Below are 22460 nucleotides of genomic sequence, written 5' to 3' on the forward strand. Positions count from 1 at the left end.
ACGTAAAGAATACAAACGTTGAAAAAGACAGACTGTGCTTCTATCATCTTTGCTGATTTCGAAACACAAAAATTATGTAAAATAGATATTGTAACATATCTATAAATTACATATTATAATTGACGCATAATGACGCATGTACATATTAATCCCTTTATTATATACTGGTAATTACATTATTAATTGGTGTGGTATATTTAATGGTTACACATTTTTATAGAGAACCAAAAATATCAATTTATTCGAACTTATAATGTTATGTTACATAACATAATATAATGAAGGTAAGTTGTTTGTCCCTTTGAATGTGAAATTTTATAAATTTAGCGTAACATGTTTAACATGAATAAAAGTAAAAGACATCTTCATGATAATTCATACCACGCCCTTATCAAACTTACTTCTATGCTTCCTCAATATTTAAATCTCATATAAACCTCAGTTTTACGTTATGATTACAAACAAACCTATAGAGATCTCTGAATGCAAAATATTTAGTAATCTGAAAGAGCTCATTTAAGAATGGTTTGAGGTGTCTCTGAGGGGTGGAACTATACCCTTGCTCCAGCTGTAATTTACATACGGAATTACAATCCGGAATTTTGTGCTTGTTGCATGTGTTTATGACTTGAAATATCATTTATGAAGGTAGAGAAGGTATTTTAAATAATATATAGCACGAAGCTATGGAGTACGATAATGCGTGAATATTTTAATAGGTTAATTTAAATCGGAAACCACGTTATCTACAAAATAACGATTGTACCATGCATCGACTAAAACTTTAATTACAAATGTAAAACAATAAACATATGTATAAAGGAAAAGTTGTTGAGATACCTTTTTAATATGGTTATAGAGGTATCTCGGAATATAAAGTAGGGCCATTAAAACACCATCTCCCATTACTTCTCATTAAAACTTATAACATTCCTAATTTCAATAGGTACCCTCGAGGGCAGAAAAATCGTTATATTATAAGTCATAGCATGCAGCTGGAACTCAAAGGGAATATAAATCCGTTTTATATGCAGTTAAATTCTTATAACATAAGAAAGTGAGAGAAAAATGAAAAATTACCGGTCAGGGAGAGGCGACCGCAGAACATTGCACAAGGAACAACTAATGAAAGCTTAAAGCTATTCGCATAAATCTCCTTTACATTTTTAATACCAATATCCAGAGGGGAACTTGCACCGGGGAAAGAATAACGTAACCAAAAAAACAAAACATTCGTGGCTTCTTGCGTTTATATCTTATTTAAATACCAGATGTTGTCCGCTTATAAATGTAGATATTTTTAATCGGTACCTTACCGGGGACATAATGGTATCGGTCGATCTGCCGTCAGCTGGTATGTAGAGGTAGATGTTTGAAAGTTTATCGTGTTCACTGGCTAATTTAAAAATCCCCTTACCAAGATCGTTCCCATTGCAGCCACCGTCATCTCAATACCGCCGTGAGATATCTCTCTTGACCTGTATATTTTTATTCGCTTTGTTACCTAAGCTTTTTCGTATCGTATTGAATCTCGAAGAATCGTGTAGTCTCATTAAAATAATACAGGGCTACCGGATAATCTTATCCTCTGTGTTTCGATCGCAGATTGGGTGCGCGTGCGCCGATAACACTGGGAGTTATTCCAGAGTTGCACGCTCGATATGCTATTATTTATGTTTTTTATAAATTTTCGCTAAGACATCTTCATTATTTGCGCTCTTGCTTCATGTACGAGAAAAAAAAATACATGATAATATTGTCAACATGCCAATATATATGAATTATGAAGTAAAAAATCTACTATTCTAAATTATAAACATTTTTGTCAAAGCATCACAAAATACATGTGCCTCAATCGCTCATATTTCCAGAATTCGAGATGAAATCTCCATAAAATGAATGGTTGGAAAGATTTTACGTTCTAAATTTCACACATAATAAAGGGAAGCAATTCTTATGATTATTAGCATGGAGACACTGGGAGTAATCCTCCGCAGTGACATCGCTGTGACATAAGCCGGAAAAATCTAATAACAATAAAATAAAATTGCTGCCGGTTTGAAATTTAAAAAGCAAAGGGAAGATGAAAATTCGTTTTCTGTGCCTTGACAGCCATTATCGTTATTTTGAATTACCTTTGAAGTGTTACGCGAATTTAGCAATGGATTAACAATATTTCTCTTGCAGAGTTATTGAGACAAAAATATAAAACTGTGTAATTATATATACAAACAAATGTGTATATCTATTAATTATCTATTAATATCTACATCATACATGTACTGAAACAAAACTTTAATAATTATTAAATATGATAGCGAAACCAAAAATAAAAATATTTAAATTAATAATATCGCTTGTAAAGCAATATATCGTTGCGTTGTTACTATTACAATTTTCCATTTACAACGGTAACTCTCTCCTTCGTTTGAAAACGTCTCAACACAAACGACAGGGGGATTTGAATACTTCACCTTTGTTTCTACTTTCAAAGACCTATTTTGGTCGCATTCACCTAAACGCTCCTTTAAATTATTTTGTCAGTTTTGAGTCGTAAATTTTATCCAGACTTTAATTGTTATTTTAACTGCAAGCTCAACTTACGGGGGTTGTAAAAATATGTCTTCATTCGCTCGCCCTATGACTAATGTTCTATTTGCATTTATCATATTATTAAGGGATAATTTAAGCCTATAAAATTTTATGTACTATTTTTGTAACTTAAATATTTTGTTATTTAATTGAATTCTAAGATGGTCGGTCAAACTTCATAAGGAAAATGCTCAATTTTCACAGAGTGAGGGACTGATACTTCAATTTAAATATTACTGTTGCTTTTGTTGAGTGCACGAAATAGAAGAGAAATAAATTTTTCCTCGGTAACCCTCAGGGACCCACGAATCGCATTGACAAAAAATAACAATCAAAACGACTTTGCAATTCAAGAGGGAAAAGCACCTACTCAAAAAAATATATTCAAGGAACGATTACTATATGAGTTAATTACGTGAAGCCATTATTAAATCGCGTAACGAAAATCGATCCTTTTGTTTATGGGTTTCGATCCTTTCAATCATCTATCAGCCATTGAGCTTCAGTATAATAATAATTGTCCATAATTATATATTCCCTTGAAAGGCGCATCATTTTTATTGTTATTTTATTTATAAAATAATAATTTTTTCCTCCGATCTACATCATTATGTATTTTAAATTTGATTGATTCGATACAAAGATCGATTTAGTTATAATCGAATGTTTCGCTTTATTGCTTTTTATTTGGAAATTTCTGATAAGAATCATTGAATAGATTCAGCAATAAATTTATTTTCGAGTTTGTATAATATTTATAAAGATGTTTCGTTTTTTTAACATTAAACGAAACATCTTTATAAATATTTAAATCATAAAACATCTTTCAAATACAACAATTTTGGAATACCTATACTATTAGTACCTACAGTATTGTATAATCTGTACCAATACACACTTTTTAATTACCTATACTGTGCATGTGTGTTACAGTGAAGTACTATGTAGATTAAACAATACAGAGATAGATCGCTACTTAGGACTCAAAGACCACCGGGAGCATCTTTTGTTAAGACGCCTGCTCTCGCAAATCGCGAGATGTTGAGATATGCCGCATACCGACGCGGACCTTTAATGGCCGTCCCTCGGCAGAGGTAATTTAAGTCTCATGTGCGAAACCGTTCTTAACTAAAAGCCCTCTAAATTACAGTATACAACGGGATTGATTTGAAATTAATCTCGCTACGATCGAAACGAACTTGCGACTTAATGCGGCGAATAAAATACATCATAAATGCCAGACCGCTTTTTCATAAATTTGTGCCGATGTTTTATAGCAATCTTGCAAATTCTTTTTTCTTTCTTATGTACCTATTGCTTCAATATAATTAATAAATTATCGCATTTTGATGCGAACGTTTTGATAGTTTGGAAAAAATATACGACGATTGTTTTATATACGTGTTAGGTATAATATGGTAAACAAATAGTGAACAAGACAACATTTCAATTTACAAGATCGAAGTTTGAGATAGCCTGTGCGAGTTACACGCCTTTATTCTTAAGCCTTATCACATAGCATAATATAAAAGCAAGTTAACTTGTCTTTGTATTATCTTCGAAGATTATTGTCGAACGATACGGCACGGAACCAGTTACCGAGCCTTTTCTTTACATTATTATGGTTGAATGTAAAGATGATTTTTACATTTTATTATCTCGTTATAATCCAAGGTAGGTATCTATTTAAATAGTGCTATATTGTAATTAGACTGAGATTCCGTTTATTTATATATTATAATACTTCATTATTTATTATTAACAAATTATATAAATCCCAATGACTATAACAAGAAGAATTAATCATATTCGTAACGACATTTGTTGGACTCCGCAATAATCATGTTCAATATGGCAAGCATTGTTTCGTGTAGTTATTTTGTTAACATTGTAATTATTTTAGCTCGATAGTAAACTACAATCGATACTCTCAGAGCGTAATTATAGATGCCAACTCACTAAACTTCGCTGAGACACGGAGCCGTATGTTGAACTTAATACCTTATATATGCTAAATCCTTACTAAATGTATATAGCTATTTCATTTTCCCAATAATATAAAAAAACAAATTGTCATTAGGGTAAAATATGTAGTAAAATTTGTACTAACGTCAAAATCATAACTCTTTCAATCTTAATTACTTATATTCTTATATATTTGTTGTTAGTTAGTTAGTGTTATTCGTTGTTTAGACATCAGTTTTATTTCTGACTTTAACTTCTTATACGAAATTTCATAGAAAGGTTGTTTCTCCCCAATCACTTCCGTCAGGTTAGCCTTAATTGAAAGTTATGCAAATCTCTCAATTCGACTCCTTCACAATGGTACCGGGATTCCGAATGAGTTAATCCGTGTTTATGTTCCTAATCGGCCCCTCGCTAACGGCCTTGTTACCGGTTTAGCTCACTGTTAAATTTATACAAAGCCTTTTGTGTACAGAGAAACATTCATAAGTTTAAATGATGTTTATGTAATTATTTTCTAAGCGGGCTTAAATAGAAATAATAAGATCTTACGATTGAATAATTGAAGATTATAAAATCAATTGTTTTGTTGCAGCTGAATTGAAGATGGATGTGCTAAGAGAGCGGGAGGTCAAAGACAACCTGGAGAGACAACTCCTTGACGAGCAGAAAATGAGAGGTGCGTCATTTGTAATTATTTTCATATTCGTTCAAAGCTGAGTGAGGGAAATCATTAAATGAAATGAGTAAAAGTTTCAATTGCAATATACAAAATATTATAAAAGCTGATTCTATCTTTAACACATATTGCAATTTATAGTCACATTATTGTAACAATGAAATACACTAATACACGGGACCATCAGTCACGACTAAACTACACGCTCTCCAAAATTAACTGAATATCGCCTTACTGAACCCATTGTTTTCTTGCTTACCGCATTATTTATTTCCAACTTAACCACTGTTTTATCCTTCCATTACGTTTAATAGATAGTGCGGCGCCAATTTTCTTTCCGTGCCAAACACTCATCTTATTTCCTATAATCTTTTTCGCCGTAGTATACGCTATACGTTTAATTAATTCGATATATTTATTGCTCTCTTTACACGTGATAACAATGAGGGCGCATTGTTTCACAAAACTATAAATCATCCCATTTTCCCAAGATCTGCTTTTGGCACTGTCTTACATTTCATAAATCGATATAGCATTTTCCAGTTATTCATGACTCCAATTGAGTGTATTATGCTAACGTTGTTTTGCATTGGTGTTTATACCGCTTCACATTGAAATGCTAGTCGTGTAGAAAGTTGTATAGGTAAATGCTTACAAATAAATTATACAAGTGTATTTCACCCTAGCAATTTGAAAGGTTAATTCGCAGAGTACAAAACCACCCCTTCTTAGTAATAAAACTGTGTTAGCAAAGAAAACGTACGCTGCAAAGGTAACCTTTATAACAAATGTCAAGTGACACTATATTGACCTAAGACAAAGGGTTTATACCCATTGAATTAGAAACTCTCTGTTTGCTTTAACCTTTATTTTAATTTGATTCATATTTTCATGCCTGTCAATCAAATTTCTCCTAATAAATGAAAGAAGTAACTTTAAAACTGTTTTGCACAAATTTGTATTGCAGTCTTTAAAATATAAATAATTTTTTTGGGTTTACTTGACTCATAAAAAAATCTAGAATAGGTCGAGTTTTGATTCCGTTTAATTTGAATACATTTCGGTATGAATGCAACGCCACAAAGAGGGAAATGCAGATCCCATACATATTTCACACGGTGAATGAACTCGATTGCGACGTGAGCAATACTGTTAATTGCCAAAAACCAATCATCAGATAGCGCTCTGTGTCGACGGTATGAAATACGCCTTTAGTTACAAAAGCTTTCACCACCATTGGACGTTCGCGAAATTTTAACTCAATCAACAAACAATTGCACATACGGTGAATATGTGGAGAACTTAAAATTATTCAAGCTTTTTTTTAGTCCAGGGACAATGCATTGTTTACTAATGTGGACATCTATTCGGAGCGGCAGTATTTCATTGCTTGTTTTGTTTGAGACAATGAAATAATATACATTGGCATATTGCCAAAGATTAAGTTTTTATGGTAGAAAGTACACAAGTCTACTATATAAACTTTGTAGAACGTGGAATTAATAATAAAGATACAGATAACTTTATAAGACACAAAATTGTTATATTGTATTCTAATAGGGTAAAACTTGTAACATTGAAAGTTTATCCCATACGTCAGGCTGTACCCAGCCCAATAACAATCAATCAGGGAGGTCGATCGCAGTCCGCCATGAAAATTGGAATAGGTATATTATGGACGCAGAGGCTGGCTAATCAATGTCCATGAAGGAAACGGGCCGTGTATTAGATACCTATATTCAGTACTTCATAATAATGGCATTTATTTGTCTATGTCAAACTATTTATGATGTACTTTACTTTTTTATAAAATACACAAAAATGTAATTGAAAAATTATACAATCGAAATAAACGTTGCGTCAATGTGATCGTAACGAATGGAATTACTCATCACTAATTAACATGGATATTTGATTTATTCGTTTTTAATTGAGACGGACCTTTAGTGTAAGGGATGACTTACAAGGGTTCTATTCCTTCACTACCGCAGGATCTTATGGGACTTTACAAGTTGGGAGCAGACTAAAAGTCGTAGCCTCTCTGCGCTTTGATATTGTGAGGCTTCAGTGGCGTAAAGTAGGTAAAATTATAAACCACATCCTAAGAATGTGTCTCTTGTTTGAATTCCACTAGTATTTTATGTGTAGGCACTTATTTCTTCTTAATCTGTCAGAAATACAATAAGTAATATGTAGGTAAACACGGTAGTTATGAATTAATAAAATTAGGTTATGCTATTCCGTTATTTACATTAAAAGCACAAAGAAGGAGCGTTATTTAATATTAAAATGTCTCATATTCAGATAAATTAGTCTCGAAAATCTAATTTTGATTAAATTTTGAATATGATTCTATATTAAATACGAGTGAAGGAGTCGGCATGGTTCTCATTGTACTTGAGATTCCGTAATTAAATAACATGTAGGCAACATTACGGGTGTCTTGAAAGGGTTCGTGGAAATGTTACGCCAATTATGTGAACATTATGTGAGGAATGGAGGGTTATCAATATACCTACCATTGCAATTCGGATATCGTAAATGTAAGAAATAATAGCTTCATAACATCTTCGTACGCGCAACGGATTCTGCCCACTTTCCATTTAATTGTTAGTGTAGTAGGTATCATTTTCAAATTAAATATTGTGTTTACCTAGTTATCGCATAATTAATACATTTGCGTATATTAATGGGCAATTTCATAGATTTTTAATTGAAATTATTTTTATCCCTAAGTATGATTATATCTAATTCATACATCGAATTATAGATGACCAATACTACCACACAAAAATCGCACCCTGATCAAATTACAGGGTTTCCCTATTTTGAAACATTATCATGATGCATAGTCGACTGAACAAACACACAAGTGAATTTTGATAACGACCTCGAATTTAGTGGTATTTATCTTAATTGGTTCTATAAATCGTAATATTAGTACATTCGACACCTTTTGAAATGTTCCATCTTAAAAAAAAACTCATCAGAAAAAAAACTTAACATTATGAAATTATCTAGAATGATTTAATTAAATTTGACAAATTTGTTGATGTAGAAATCAGATTTTTCTTCAGTATCTAGCCAGTCAAATTTCATGTCTTTTTTGAAATAAAGATGACTTGAAGAGTTCCAGAAATACCTCTTCACGAGTAAGAACCACGACATGAAGGGGAGATGTGTAAATCGTTTATAAAAATACCAATCATTCCTCACGCCAGTAGTTGAGAAGATATCAAAAAATATTTCCGATACTTGGTAAATCCTGACCGCACCAGGTTCGTGCGGTGAATATTGACCGAGCTACGCCGTGTTCGGAATTCAATTACAGTCGAGATAACGTTTTTGTGATTTTTTTTTTCGAACAGTTTATTGAGATTTAGTATATACAAACATTGATTCTTACAGAAGTGTATTATTCTTGAAACGATACGTAAATTTACTCATAGTCAATACATAAGTATTTCATATAATCTTTTATAAACTAAAAGTTCTGAAAAAAGGGAAAGAGAAAAGACGCCAAGATTAGACCATTAACTTTTTTCGACTTGTGGCATGCCCTGGCGTGGTGAGGTGCAACACAAATTCGCGGACGTCGGTGTCGGGTAAATATTTGAACTTCATCGGTGCATTAGTGGTTTCTTTTTTTTTAGTTTTGTCGGTGCCTGTGTAGTTGCACGATTGTTTTGACATAAAACCTTTTGCAACTATCATTGGAAATACAATGAAATCTTTTAGTTGGCAACACAAAACAACTAATATTATTAATTTCCGAATTCTAAACTTAGATTCATCTTAATTTGGATATTATTGATTTATTCTTATCATTATTACATGTATTGCTGCCATTTGTAATATGTAAACGCTAATTAATTCCATGAACACTTCGTAAAACTCTAATATCCCTTGCATATTTCATTAGACGAGACGAGACACCAAATAAAAGGCAAGTAACAAACGCACAAATTGGATCAATGTCGGATGTACTCGTGAAATGAAGCGCAGTATGAGCTTCGGCCGCGCATCACTAATGCAAATGATTAGATTTAACCGACTGGTCAGAACTCGCTTCGCCCATTAGGCCGAATCCGATATCTATACAGATGTGTATAAAAAGACGTTACACGAACAAATAGATTCCTATTTTAGGTATTCCGACCATAAAAAATTACCTTATTCGCATTTCCAGTTTACAAGAAAATTGCTGTAATTATTAAATTAGGAAAAGTATTTTATGCATTAATTAGGCGCTCTATAAACATGTTTTTTTCTATATCGGTTATAAAATTCATCAGTTAGGTATTGTGAAATATGGATACAAACCGTCAAGTTGTCGAATAAAGAGTTTAACCATGTTAAGAGAACAATAAAGGGCGGCTTTAAAACGGATCCAAATGAATCGCGTAGCATTACACAATTCACAGCTAAGTAGAATACCCTGTTGAACCTTCAGCGAAACACAAATTGACTACCTTATACGAAAGTAAAGAAAGATTTCTGTATTCACGCTAAACAAGCCTCTTATCCTACCTGTAAATGTTTTTAACTTTCTTATTTTGCAATTTAAAAAAAACGCCTTTACACTTTATGTATCTATGTGAAGAAAATCTGCCTATTTAATACAATTTGTATCAGATTATTTCATATACTGTGAGAATTATAATATAGTTCTCACTAATTAAAATCATTCAGATTAATTATAGATAAATTAATAAAGAAAATAACAGCGAGGATCACGACGTTTAATTTAACCAACCATCAACATTCACAGCGAGATAACGAAAACGTAAAGCCAACGAAGGTCTCACAATGTAAGCAAGCTTGTAATTACAACTTCTGTAATTACGAACTTGTAGCTGAGGAATATATCCATACAGGAACGATGCTAATCAAGTCCCTATTCAGATCCTTACGAGAGAAGTAATAAATATAAAGCGTTAATAAAATCTCAGTAGCGGAAATAATAATAAAATATTACACGACCCCAAGATTTTGTCTAATTAATTTTGTATACGCGTTGTGGGGCTGCGATGTCTTGGGAGTAACATACAATGAGTACGAAACTGGTAACAAGATCCACGCACACGCTAAATTAGAATTTATGAATGTATGAGATATTGTTAAAGCATATATTATTTCAATATTCGTGATGTATTACGTTTCCAACGATGTTGAAACTTGCAAGGATACAGAAATAATTGCTTTCAATAATGTTCATATAATTGTAGATTTTAAATGATTACAATTTACATTCATCTTTATTATAAAAGTTTTCAAATTCGTATTTTTGTAAGAGGTAATCTTCGGAAGTACTGGTCTGATTATGATAATTATTTCACTAACAGCAAAAATAGTAAATATTGAAATAAGGAGACAGTCAGGCGAAGCTGGAGTAAGCGGCAAGTTAATTAAAACATAAGCAAAAGTAGCATTTTCTAAATTCGAATAAATAATTTAAACAAAATTGACGAATGCACATGCATAAGGCGCATTTATTTTTTATTCTTTACTTTATAAAGGAACGGTAGGTAGGTAATAGTAATTCATTAACACATTTTATTATTATTATTTCTATATAAATAATAGTGCAACCCTTAGTCGTGTCGATTTTGCCACGACCGAATTGTCGATTTGTGTTCAAATGACTGCGCGCGCCATGTGTTCAACGTATCGTATTTGTAATCTGATACTAAAATTGTTGCATTACATCATACTCATTTGTTTAAGAAAATCAAATCAATTCTATGATATCATAAACATAATAAAATGAATAGTTGAAATTCAAAGTAACTTATACATAATTACAAAAATAAAAAAAAAATACCAATTGTTAAGTGAAGTGCATGAAATAGTGAATGCGAGTGTCTTTATTTCTGGCTTGGACTCAGTTTAAAATCATCGCCCAGTTGGCCGCACCAAATGAGTCAACCGCTACTGGAGATAATGTGCTTATCCGTGCGATATGTTGACTAACTGTGAGTTAATTTCATACGCCAATGTATTTACATAACTAATAATTTCAAATGTTTCAATAAATCAACAGTTAATCCTCCAGTTTTGTCGAAAACAACAACATCGACTGATATAATAATTATTGAAAAACTTTTTCCAATTAATTATAGAAACAAACGGAGCAGGGAATTAGTGTCGTGGCTTTTCGAAGTTAAATTTAACTTTGAATCGTCAATTAATTAAAACATTTTTGTGGAAGTGCCTTTGTTTTAATAAGCAGAAAGGGGGATAACATTTTTTTTAATTATTTTGTAACAATATAAAAGAGCCAATTCATTAATTAACATGTCAATTAATAATATATAAAATGAGTTTTATTTAATACTCTCTTAGGAAGTAACTGCATCCCTATATTTTTCCCCCTGTAATGGCATAGGAAATTCAATAATAATTGAAGTTGTGTTCGCTAGACCGCATCCGGTGTCTGGGCGAAATTACTCATTGATCTTAAATTTTACGGGACCAAAATGAGTGTAACTAATAAATTTAACAAATAACACGAGATGTTTAAGTTATGTAAATAATGATGTACTTTACTATTATAGCAAACATGTACCTAGAACGAGGACTATGTGCGAATTAATAAAATATGTGCATTTCAACGACTTATATGCAGCAATGAATGGAAGTGTAATAATTTGCGGGCTAATAAATTTTGTTGACGTTAAAGTAAGTAGATGTATTAAGATCTTTGTTTACGGACCACACACGAGCAGCAGACGTCGACCATGAAGCCATACTGAATTGACTGCAGGATATCGTATTTATGTTGCAAATATCATATTTAGCTCACAGATCAATTTTGCATCGGTAACATGTGACGGGATGTGTTTGGGTTATCAGAAATGTTGTACTTCACTCTGTTACAATTCAATACCTACTACATTGATGGGAACATATAGGGTGTCTTTATGACTTATAATAGATTAATATAAATTTACTTGTAATACAATTTTCAAACATTAGGATAACGTATAAATAATATTCAATTGATAAAACAATTTCAAAAAATAAATACATGCTTTAAACTGTAATGAGCCTTTTATCTTTATTTAAATTCTAATAATTAAAGAGTGAGTGACAAACTATTAACACTATCAGCATCACCGACTAAGTATATCAAAACTAGATGTAGCAGATAAAATCAATGTCGATTCATCTAGTAAACGACTCGTGAAAGGCGATTCCGTTAATAGGACTCACATTCGGTAGCAGGCGTTTCTGATTTTAGCTCGGGTTTATCGACTTATTGCTTTTTATCGAAAATTCGTTCGCTTTTTGGGTTTCGTATCAAACAGTTAAAATGAGACCCTATACTAAGACTTCGCTGTCCGTCTGTCTGGCACCAGGCTTAATTCTATGGACCGTATTATTATGTGATCAAATTTAATTTCATATGACATCTGCATAATATAGAAAACAAATTGTTACCATTTCTTTATAACATACTCGTAAATGACATAAACGAGCTTTTAAAAATATATTGTATGCATAATAAAGGCGTAATATAATCAAAATTGATAACATTGATATTTTTATTAATTAAAAATTTTAATGCACTTGAAATATTGAAAATACTTGCGAAGTTCCACTTGATTCTGTGAACTTTCAGAAAAAGTAATGTATGACGCTTTAAAAATTAATAAAATATTAATATTGACTATAATACTTACGAAACCGTACTAACGTACGGGTAAGTTACGCTTACTTTGATCAGGACAGTCCAAAGACTGCTTATTTTAGTTAGTCAATCTCAATGTTCAAGTAATATTAAATAATTTCTCCTTATGTTTCGTAAAAACATTTAAATTCATAAACTGTCAGCACCTGTTAGTGTGTACAAATGGACCGGACATACGTTTCCCGCCTTGGTTTCCCGAAAGGGGCGCCGATTCGCACCCCCATGATGAATTCACCTTTTATTTTGTCCCACTTGACTCGATTGAGAGTGATTTTTGAGCATGAATGGGCAGCCAGAGTAATTTGCCACTGACAGGGTGAAATGTACATTAAAAGCTATAAAAGACTCGGTCCAAATTCAATCATAAGCCTTTTTATTGTTTTGTCTATAGGCAACGTAAAAAAATAATGTAACGCTTTCCTCCTTTTTTTTGTGAAAATTATTAGAACGAATGCACACGGGAAGATTTAAGTTACATTAAAAATACTGTTCTATGATTACCTAGAGCAGCAACGTACTCGGTTGATACCCAGCTATGATTGTTGTGTGAATTCATTTAACTTTCATGGACAAACTTTACATCAGCAGTATACCGCCACACAACTTAGCAGAATCTTAGTGGAACATTTAAACTGCGCCCCTCTCGAATAGTTGTTAGACAATAAATTATTTAATAACCCTTCGGTCGTGGACCCAACCTGTACACTTAATCAAGGAATATATTCGACAGAATCACCTCTTTAGAAACAATTAATTCCGTCTTGATTAGGACCCTTGCACTTAGATGTCTTTGAGCCGCTCGTAATGGACGTAGCCTCGTTGCAAACGAGTCTCAACTAATTGTATAATTTGAAGCTTTGTATTAAAATAAGAATCAAACCGCGTTTTATGGAAATTGTTTTTTTTATGTAATTTTTTCTCCATAGTTTAAATTAGCATAACATGCTCTTCATATTTTTTATATATGCTACTTTATACATTATTATTATGATATTGTTATAAAATATTTATTTGAATAAACTTTGATTAAAATAGCAGCTGGATTGAAAATCCTTGAAAGTTTCTCTAATTCGTTCGCTTCGTATTACAAAGCTGTACAGAACTCATCTGTAATTATTCATCCCGAGTGACCGACGTCGACCGGTATCGTGTTATTGCTGAGCACTTCGCTAACTCATGAGCAAACCGTGTCCCGTTACACACTTATTGAACCTGAGCATTAGACTATACCTAAGAACATATAACACTCGTGGTCTTAATGACGACATACATGTTCGTATATGTTTAACATTTATAACGAAAACTTAAAATATATATTGAGGAGGTTAATAAATAATTATTTTATCTGTGCCTTCATTTGACATCAGAATTAAAGTATCTTGTTCACGTGAGAAGAACATTGATGAACTTTTAATTTTCTGAACAAAATGTGAGAAGGGGTCGCCCATTTGATGTCCAGGGTTGGCAAAGTTCGAACGCTTTATTACTGTGTCCGGCTTTAAGTGGGTGTAAAGTTTCAACACCCTTTGATTTACTTGCAAAGCGGGGAATAGGTATGCGACGAATTGAACGATTTATTTGCACCTTGTTTGTTTTCCTTTGACCCAGCTTTTGTTCGATTCATTACAAAACCCATTGTTATAATATATCTTAACTGCAAGTTGGAAGTCAGTTGTTAAACTGTATTCTAAGTAATACCATTTAATTGTTTCCAAGGGAATACTTACCGCATAGTAGAACCCGCAATTATTTCACTAATAACCTAAAAGGACTTACCTTAATCCCCTAATCGGAAGCCAAACTAACGCGGTGCCGTCCCGCATAGAAATATCTTAAATTGGCAACACGGTCCGATGGGCCGACCATAAAACATCTTAATGAGTACAGCAGCAGCTGTGGAGCTCCATATTGCCTCTCTCATATCCATGCAAACTACCCACCGACGATGTCTTAGCGGCCTTACTTTCCTCCATGTTTACAAGTAGGCAACTAATTTGTTGCAATATGTGCATAGGACAACATTATGAGCGCTATCTGCTCGGTGCGTGTCTTGCATATATTAACTTCCTTCCTAACCACGAAATGTCTCAACACGACCTTTATACACCCTTCTATATTCAAATTCAGCCCGGACCGGCCATTTGGACACGGATTTGTTATAAGATTAAAGGAAGATTTCACTTGTGAAACAATATGGTAGACGATTTACATATTTCTATTCCTTATTAGTTTCGGGATATTTGTTTTGGGGCCTGCGAATTTACATCCACTGACCGATTAAATGGCCCTTAGGCATCTTTAATGGGGGTACCGCGTGGTCGTTGTTGTTGGCCTTAGCAAATGTGTGCTTATGCGTAATTGAATATTTTATGAGCTGAACCAAATTAAGTGTAGAAATTTTTATTTACTAGCTTTAAAGCTTTTTAACTCCTTTTCACTGAGCAAAATAAAGAAATAGTCAAGAGAGATGCATTCATGTCCCATGTGTTTATCGTTTGCATTTATCTGTTGACTATTTTTATTCCGCAGTTGACATTTACCCTCTGTTTCAACATACTCATCGTGTTTTCACGACGAGTTTCTTTCATTCGCTGTATAAGTGCTCGCGTAGCATTACCTCTATTCAACTCGAGATAGCTTCACTTAGTTTCCTCTTTTTCAGTACGGTCGGGTTAATTTCTGCATCTTTATTATTCGAGTGGCCGCTGTATGGGTGTAGTGTAGACAGTCTGGTAACGTAGATTGTGTGGTGGAAAGCAAACTTGAATTGTTGGGTCGCGTGGAGGTAATGAACATACGGGTGGGACATGGTTTGCTGCTGGAGGCGCCCAGTACGAGCGAGAGGTGGCCTCTCGTCGTGGGAGGTGTAGGGTTCGGGGGGAACACCTAGGAAAGGGAGGATGCAACGCGTCCTGTATGCACAGTGCCGCTTCCGCATTCGTTAATGCAAAAGCGAGCATAGACTTCAGGTGTACATTTTCAGCGCTTGTATGCTTTATACTCGATGTTAAGGCATACGACTTTGTGAAATGTTAAGCCTTAATTATTATTACATTTTATCTTAGACCTGTATAATACGCGTCTTGGTAATATGCCTTTAAGAAAAGCAATTTTGTGAAAGCGTTCACGTAAGACAACATACTTCAGGCAATAAAGAATTTTAATAAAAGTGTTAAGATGGTGTAAGTTTAACGGTTATTATTTATTATGATTAATACCTATTGTAAGGCAGTTTATCTGTGTTTTAAATGACATCTGCATCAAAATGGAAAAAATGGCATCTAAAAAAGATGTTCTTATTTTAATTCCATTATACCTAAACACAAAAGGAATATGCAGATTTAACAATTCATTATTACATTCGTTCATTTCGGGTTCATTAAAATCGCATTAAGATTAATTTTTCTCGTCCCCATTTTAACTCTCAGTTTGCCAAGGGGATTTCTCGCTGGACGGCTGCAATCATCCATTGTAAATATTTGTAGAATTTATACCTGCGCTCATATTTTATAATTGTGCTCAGGAGCTAAATTTCAATTTAAAATTTCTTATTATAGAGTTTAGTTTTCTTTGAATAGTTTTATGGTTTTTAATTGAATACACAAACTTAAAATATATCTCAATATACCTATTCCCTCAAGAATAACTACGATATTTGTAATGTGAATGACATGTGTCGTTAATTTAATTCTATTTTGGTTTAATGCCGTCGGCAAAGTGTCATCATTAAATGCAATTATCTTGAGATATTCAATATTAGCTCTCTGATGGATACTATTACAGTGTTCATTGATTTCAACACTAATATGTGATCGAATATATATAACAATTAGGTACGTCCGTCATACTTATGTCATAACTTAGTGTCGTCCGTAAATTAAATGTCTGATAAGTCATAAATAATGATTAAATATTTTTTGTGGCTAGCATAACGACCACGCCGTCCAATTTCAGATATAATATCACATCGTTACAATAATAAAAGCGTGACATAAATATTCCGTAATAACTGGACATGGATGATAGCTTGTTTGTAAATAATTAACAGCTGTAGTACTATGGTATTTGTAATTTAACGCTCACTTCGTGTTTTTCATGGGTGGAATGTGCTTAATAAAGTTCGTTATATTCAATTATATTCCTTTACATTTTTATTCACTTATCAAAATAAAACGTCGCCTTTTCTCAAAATAATTATACATTTTGCCAAGTACTTTATGTGAAGTGTAAGTAATTTTTACCAAAACCCAATAAAAAACTATTTTAATGTTTGTAAGAACTGTAGTATCTCTAAAATATGAAATAATTCTCAAAAAAAGGACATAAGTTTCACTCAATGTAAATCGATATTTTGAATGGATGCAGCGAAGCCTCACGATTTCATCATTCGCACGCGATACTAAGGACCCGCCGTCGAATATCTACAATATTATTAATTCAAGCATATTAATAAAGGTGTCATGTTACGACCACACTGATGTCGCAGGAAGCATGGCCCGATGAGCCATTCCAACGAAAATAATGCATTCGAGATGGACGAATTTATTATTTTACTAAGAATCGATTTGTTTTATCCATATTTATTCACGTTTTATTCATTAGAAGTAGATATGTAAATTTCTTCACTCACTTTATTTGGTCGACCATTACGACATTTTAATAGCAGTTTTAAAAATAAGCGAAATATAAATCCAGTATTTTTCTCAGTGCACATAAAATTTTGATAGATTTTTCAATGGCTACACCTTACGTCGTAACGTGCGACAATTCCGAAAGACAATCATCGTTAATCGCATATATCAGCTACGTTTTCATATCGCCAAATTTATGTTTCCAATAAAATGTTGATTAAAACGAATACATATTAAAAGTGGATATAGGAGATTTGAGATGCATATTTTTGGTGAGTTTGTATGTTTAGTTTAATTTTCATACATGAATATCTGCTCTTAGTTTTAATTATGTTATATACTGAATGTATACTACACGAGCTAAATGATTTTAATAGCGGCGCTTTGCAATAAAATAAAGATGTTTTAATCTCTAGCGGAGTAACTTTAGAGCTTAAAATGTTTGAAATGACGTTGTGCCGGGGGCTGCAATATCGAGTTCGGACATTTCACGGTCCGTAAGTCGGACCGTATCGACACGGATATAATAACCAGTGGAATGGTAACTATAAAGAGAGATTGTATTTTTTACTAACGTCGTAAGAAATCGGAATGTCCAACCGGCCCTTTGATCGGTTTGATAAAAGTGCCTGCAATTTTGTTTCCTTTTTCATAACAAATTTCCCTTACCTTTATTGTAAGTATAGAATGTACCTTTTTCAGATAAAAATCTGTGGAAAATATTTTATTGCTTTAGACACAAAAATAATCTGTTTTCAAATCGTGTCAAAAACATCAGGGAATTGAGCGCAAAATATTTAAGTGAATATATCTGTTGTAGTGGCAAAGGTCATTCGTAGATCATAACTTAAGAGTCCCCACTCGTCCGACAAGAACAATAATCCGTGCAATTTTGAGGAAAATGTTTATCGCAAGAGCCACTCGCCTCATAAATTTTGTCCAAATAAAACAGAGGAAACAGATAAAAAGCTAAACTCCTGTCAGCGTATAGTTTACGGGTATGGATGTAGACTTTTTAGGACAGATGTTTTGATAGACGAGTGACTGATTATTTTAATGAAACCTTAAAAAATATGCACCATTTACATATACTATTATTTTATTTTATCTGTACATACATTGAAATTGATTTTATCTGTTTATTTCTGTATTACGATTTATTTTTCGCCGATCTCTAATTAAAGACATTCTCCATATAAATAATTTTATTAATACGAACTATATCGCTAGCTAACAAAGTGAACTTGAAAAATATTTCAACAATAATAATTTACTCCACAATCGATAAAAATATTGTTCAAGCGCACATACGCTACCGATAAGTGACTCATCTTATCTAACAAACATTATTTCATACACATCTATCGGAAAGCCATTCCAACTGTGTCTGATTTTATTCTAGGCAATTTATTTTCAATAAAGAACTATAAAAAAGACTTATCTAAATGGCTTCGGTGTGACTGAGAGGGGAGTCTGTCATAAAAATAGATTCATATTTACGTTTCGCCCTGAGGAATAAATAACTTTAGTTGAAAAGTATTATGGCAAAAATTATCATTAAAAATCTAATTTATCCTCACAATCTTAATTACTATTTAAAAATAATTATAATGAAATTTAATTTAAATAAACCTTATATCAAAGCGTATCCTTTAAATAATAATAATATGTATCATAGAGGCAAATTATATTTGTAATTTTGTTTTGTGATTCTGACTCATTTACATGTTATTTGAACAACGCACCCAAGGGGACCGTTTCCATCATTTATGAGTTCAAAGTATTAAAGAAAAACGGATATGAATAAAGAGATAGATATAAAAATAAGTAGGAAAGCAACGTGCAAGAAAAGCGCTCGCGGCGAATGAGCCCCGCGGAAGGCAGCATTGTTCCGCGACTTTTAAAAACGAAACAAAATGAACGAGGGGAAAAGGAAATCGGATGAAAATATGAAAAGAGTACACGTTTATACATAGATGAAACCGTCGGAGATCGAGTCTCAACCGCGGCGGTCCGCAAATATAATTTGCATAGTCAAGTAGCCAAACTTTTGTCTGCAGCGGATGTTCACAACCATATTCGTTCGTTGCTTTTTAACCACACTCCCATTCTGTATCGGGCCGGACTTTTTATTGCATTTTTTCCCCTTTGAACGGATTCCTTCAATTATTTGGTGGTTTGTTTTTTTTTGTTCATACACTGTTTTATGAAATTGTTTCCTCCTCATTTACAAGTATCCTTGTATAGCATTAGTCATTAATAGATTTGGTCCACAATGTAATGTTTGTTACAGTTAGGCATCGCTGCGATTACATAAAAATTGAAGCATATTATTAACTTATTTATTTTTTTTATTTTATTTATAACTTAACAATAAATTAATTTCATTTCATTACATTTCCAGTAATTAAAACAAAATTTACATCTATCATACATTTACAATAGCTTTGATCCTAAATCTATTGTGAACAACAAAGGAATCTAACTTTTTATGAAATAGCTCTCAAGCCGAGAGAAATAATCCATTGTCGAATTATTACGATTCATCTTTGCTCATGAACTTATGGGTATAAGAGCAAATGCTGCATCACAAAGAGATGCCGACAATCCGTAATCAAATATTGACTTACAAAAACAATAGGCCGATATCGATCCTCTTCCTTAATTACTTCTATTTCTGTTTATACATTATAATCTAACTAAATAGAGTAGATGTTAAAATTCAACGGCAGTCAGCCTAGGAAATTGAAAAAATTATTCAACCTACATAAGTACATAGTAACCGCTTATGCGTTAATAAATAAATGAGGTGAGATAAAAAGGCCCTAAAATAAACGTCATCGAAGTGAGAAAATGTTTTTCAGAGGTGTTAGACTGTGTCGATGTTCAGAGTCGACGGCCCGTTGAATTTTCCACTGACTGGACGTTTGGATGAACACATTCGAATTGACCGAACCTTTCCATAAATATGTGAACTTCAACATATGTGGAATTTCTTAATATCTTTTAAATAAATTACATTTAAAGTACTAAGTGAAACTGACCAGACGATACATCAAACTTGCGTTAAATAACTTAATTATGCACCTAATAAGTGAAACAAGTCCTAAGACAGACGTAAAATAGGATATGAGTATAAAAACCCTATGTGATGGGTACATTATTATGTGCCGTGTCAGAGGTTGTGAGATGACAAATGATGCGTAGGAGTCGATCACTAGTGAACCCGACCGATTCATTAGTAACAACATTAATTACTAGTGAATATTTAATGAGAAAATCTACTTTCATTCTAGTTTCAGCATACGATGCTATAAATTGCTTGTCGTATGTTTTTAATTTAAGCTCATATTACGTTTCTTTATTTTTAGTTATGTACCAAAAACGACTGAAAAAGGAAAGAAAACAACGACAACAAATTCAAGAGCAATTGGAATTGGAACTGAAAAGACGGCAAAAAATTGAAGAAGCGCTAAAACAATCGGGGGCTCCCAGTGAAATTCTTAGAATAGTAACTGGTAAGTAGTGTAGAATAAATCTATTTAGTTAATTGAGAACAATCAAAAGTTATTCATGTAATGAAACCTCTTAAACAATCGTTTATCTTTTACTTCTTTATGTTACTTTTTTCTTATAAACTAGGACTGATTGATAGGCTGATGAAACGAAATTTTACTCGTATCAACAATATTTAGCCGTCAAATTGTCAATTCAATAGCTATTCAACAAGTAACTTCGAGTGCTGCTGACACGTTAACTTGCCGTCTGTCAAACTATCTGCATATTAGTCGAAGCTTCCTTAACTCCTTGCGATAGGCGAAGAAACATGAGGAAATTTCAACTATACATATTACACGATTAAGACTATTTCTGTATATTTGATAGTACTTCTAACATTCCCATTTGATGTGGAGTGCGTGACGTAAGAAGGGTTGTAAACGCTAGTGATGGTGTGTACTAATCTCCGTGTCAGGAAATCGTTTCGCAGGCCATTTGAAACGAGGGTTCGGGTGCTGAGCTAACATGCATTCGAGTTCAATTTCTTGTATAATCATTCGTTACTTATGCTTGTCATGCGAAACCGCTTTTTAATAAGATTTATACCAACGTCTGCTTATTTAGTTTTTCACATTTAATATTAGATATCCATTAATATAAAATATACCTTGTACTTAATAAATCAATAGATTTTTCTACTCTCCGTAATATTTACAAATCAATCGAACAGTAATACGATATACCGAATCTACCTACTTGTGAATCACGAAAACACTTGGATATGAGATAACTGCGTGAGGTTCATAGCATACGCCAAGTCAGCATCGTCAGCAATGAGTAAGACCCGGCACACTTTGCAGAGAACCTGTCGACGCCACAAGAGAGTCGGGAGAACGGGTCGGAGTGCAAGGCGTCGAGCGGCGCGGAGGCGAGCGCGGGGGCGGGCGCGGGAGCGGGCGCGGGCGCGGGCGCGGGGGCGGGGGCGGGAGCGTCGCCGCCGGCGCGCCGCTCGCCCGACAAGCCCGCCTGGGCCTACCCGCCGCCGCCCGTCGACATCATGCCCGCCGGCGCGGCCTTCTGGCAGAACTACTCCGGTGAGTTCCACACGACAACTCTAAACCAACCCTCAATCTTCTTCCATTGTTTACAAGTTAGAGTTCTACACGTAAGCGAAGAGTGAAGCGGAGTCAACCCCTGAAACGGCTCTTTTTATTTGTGCATCGTCAGTGAACCCACTATTATCATAGCTTTATTTAGTCTGATGAGTTCCTGGTACTTTGATTATTAAATACACGTCTTATACTCTCGTTGCTTGCTAGCTCATGATAATCTGCTATTATCAGTCTCCACTACATACAACGTATTAATCTACATCTTTATTCGTGTAGTGCTTTTTAGTCCC

General features: G+C 33.5%; 1 protein-coding gene across 6 annotated transcripts in view; it reads left to right on the forward strand.

Annotated features, from left to right (window-relative positions):
- The window catches only part of LOC119834675 (dachshund homolog 2), a 108792-nt gene that overhangs the window by 81934 nt on the left and 4398 nt on the right, over positions 1 to 22460 (forward strand). For all 6 annotated transcript variants that reach the window (XM_038359108.1, XM_038359109.1, XM_038359110.1 and 3 more), the window contains 3 exons: positions 5153 to 5236; positions 20932 to 21078; positions 21919 to 22152. In XM_038359108.1, coding sequence (XP_038215036.1) covers positions 5153 to 5236; positions 20932 to 21078; positions 21919 to 22152 — 465 coding nt within the window. The remainder of the gene's footprint in view (positions 1 to 5152; positions 5237 to 20931; positions 21079 to 21918; positions 22153 to 22460) is intronic.

Source organism: Zerene cesonia, chromosome 19 (genome assembly GCF_012273895.1).
Source record: "Zerene cesonia ecotype Mississippi chromosome 19, Zerene_cesonia_1.1, whole genome shotgun sequence".
In the NCBI taxonomy this organism is placed as follows: Eukaryota; Metazoa; Arthropoda; class Insecta; order Lepidoptera; family Pieridae; genus Zerene; species Zerene cesonia.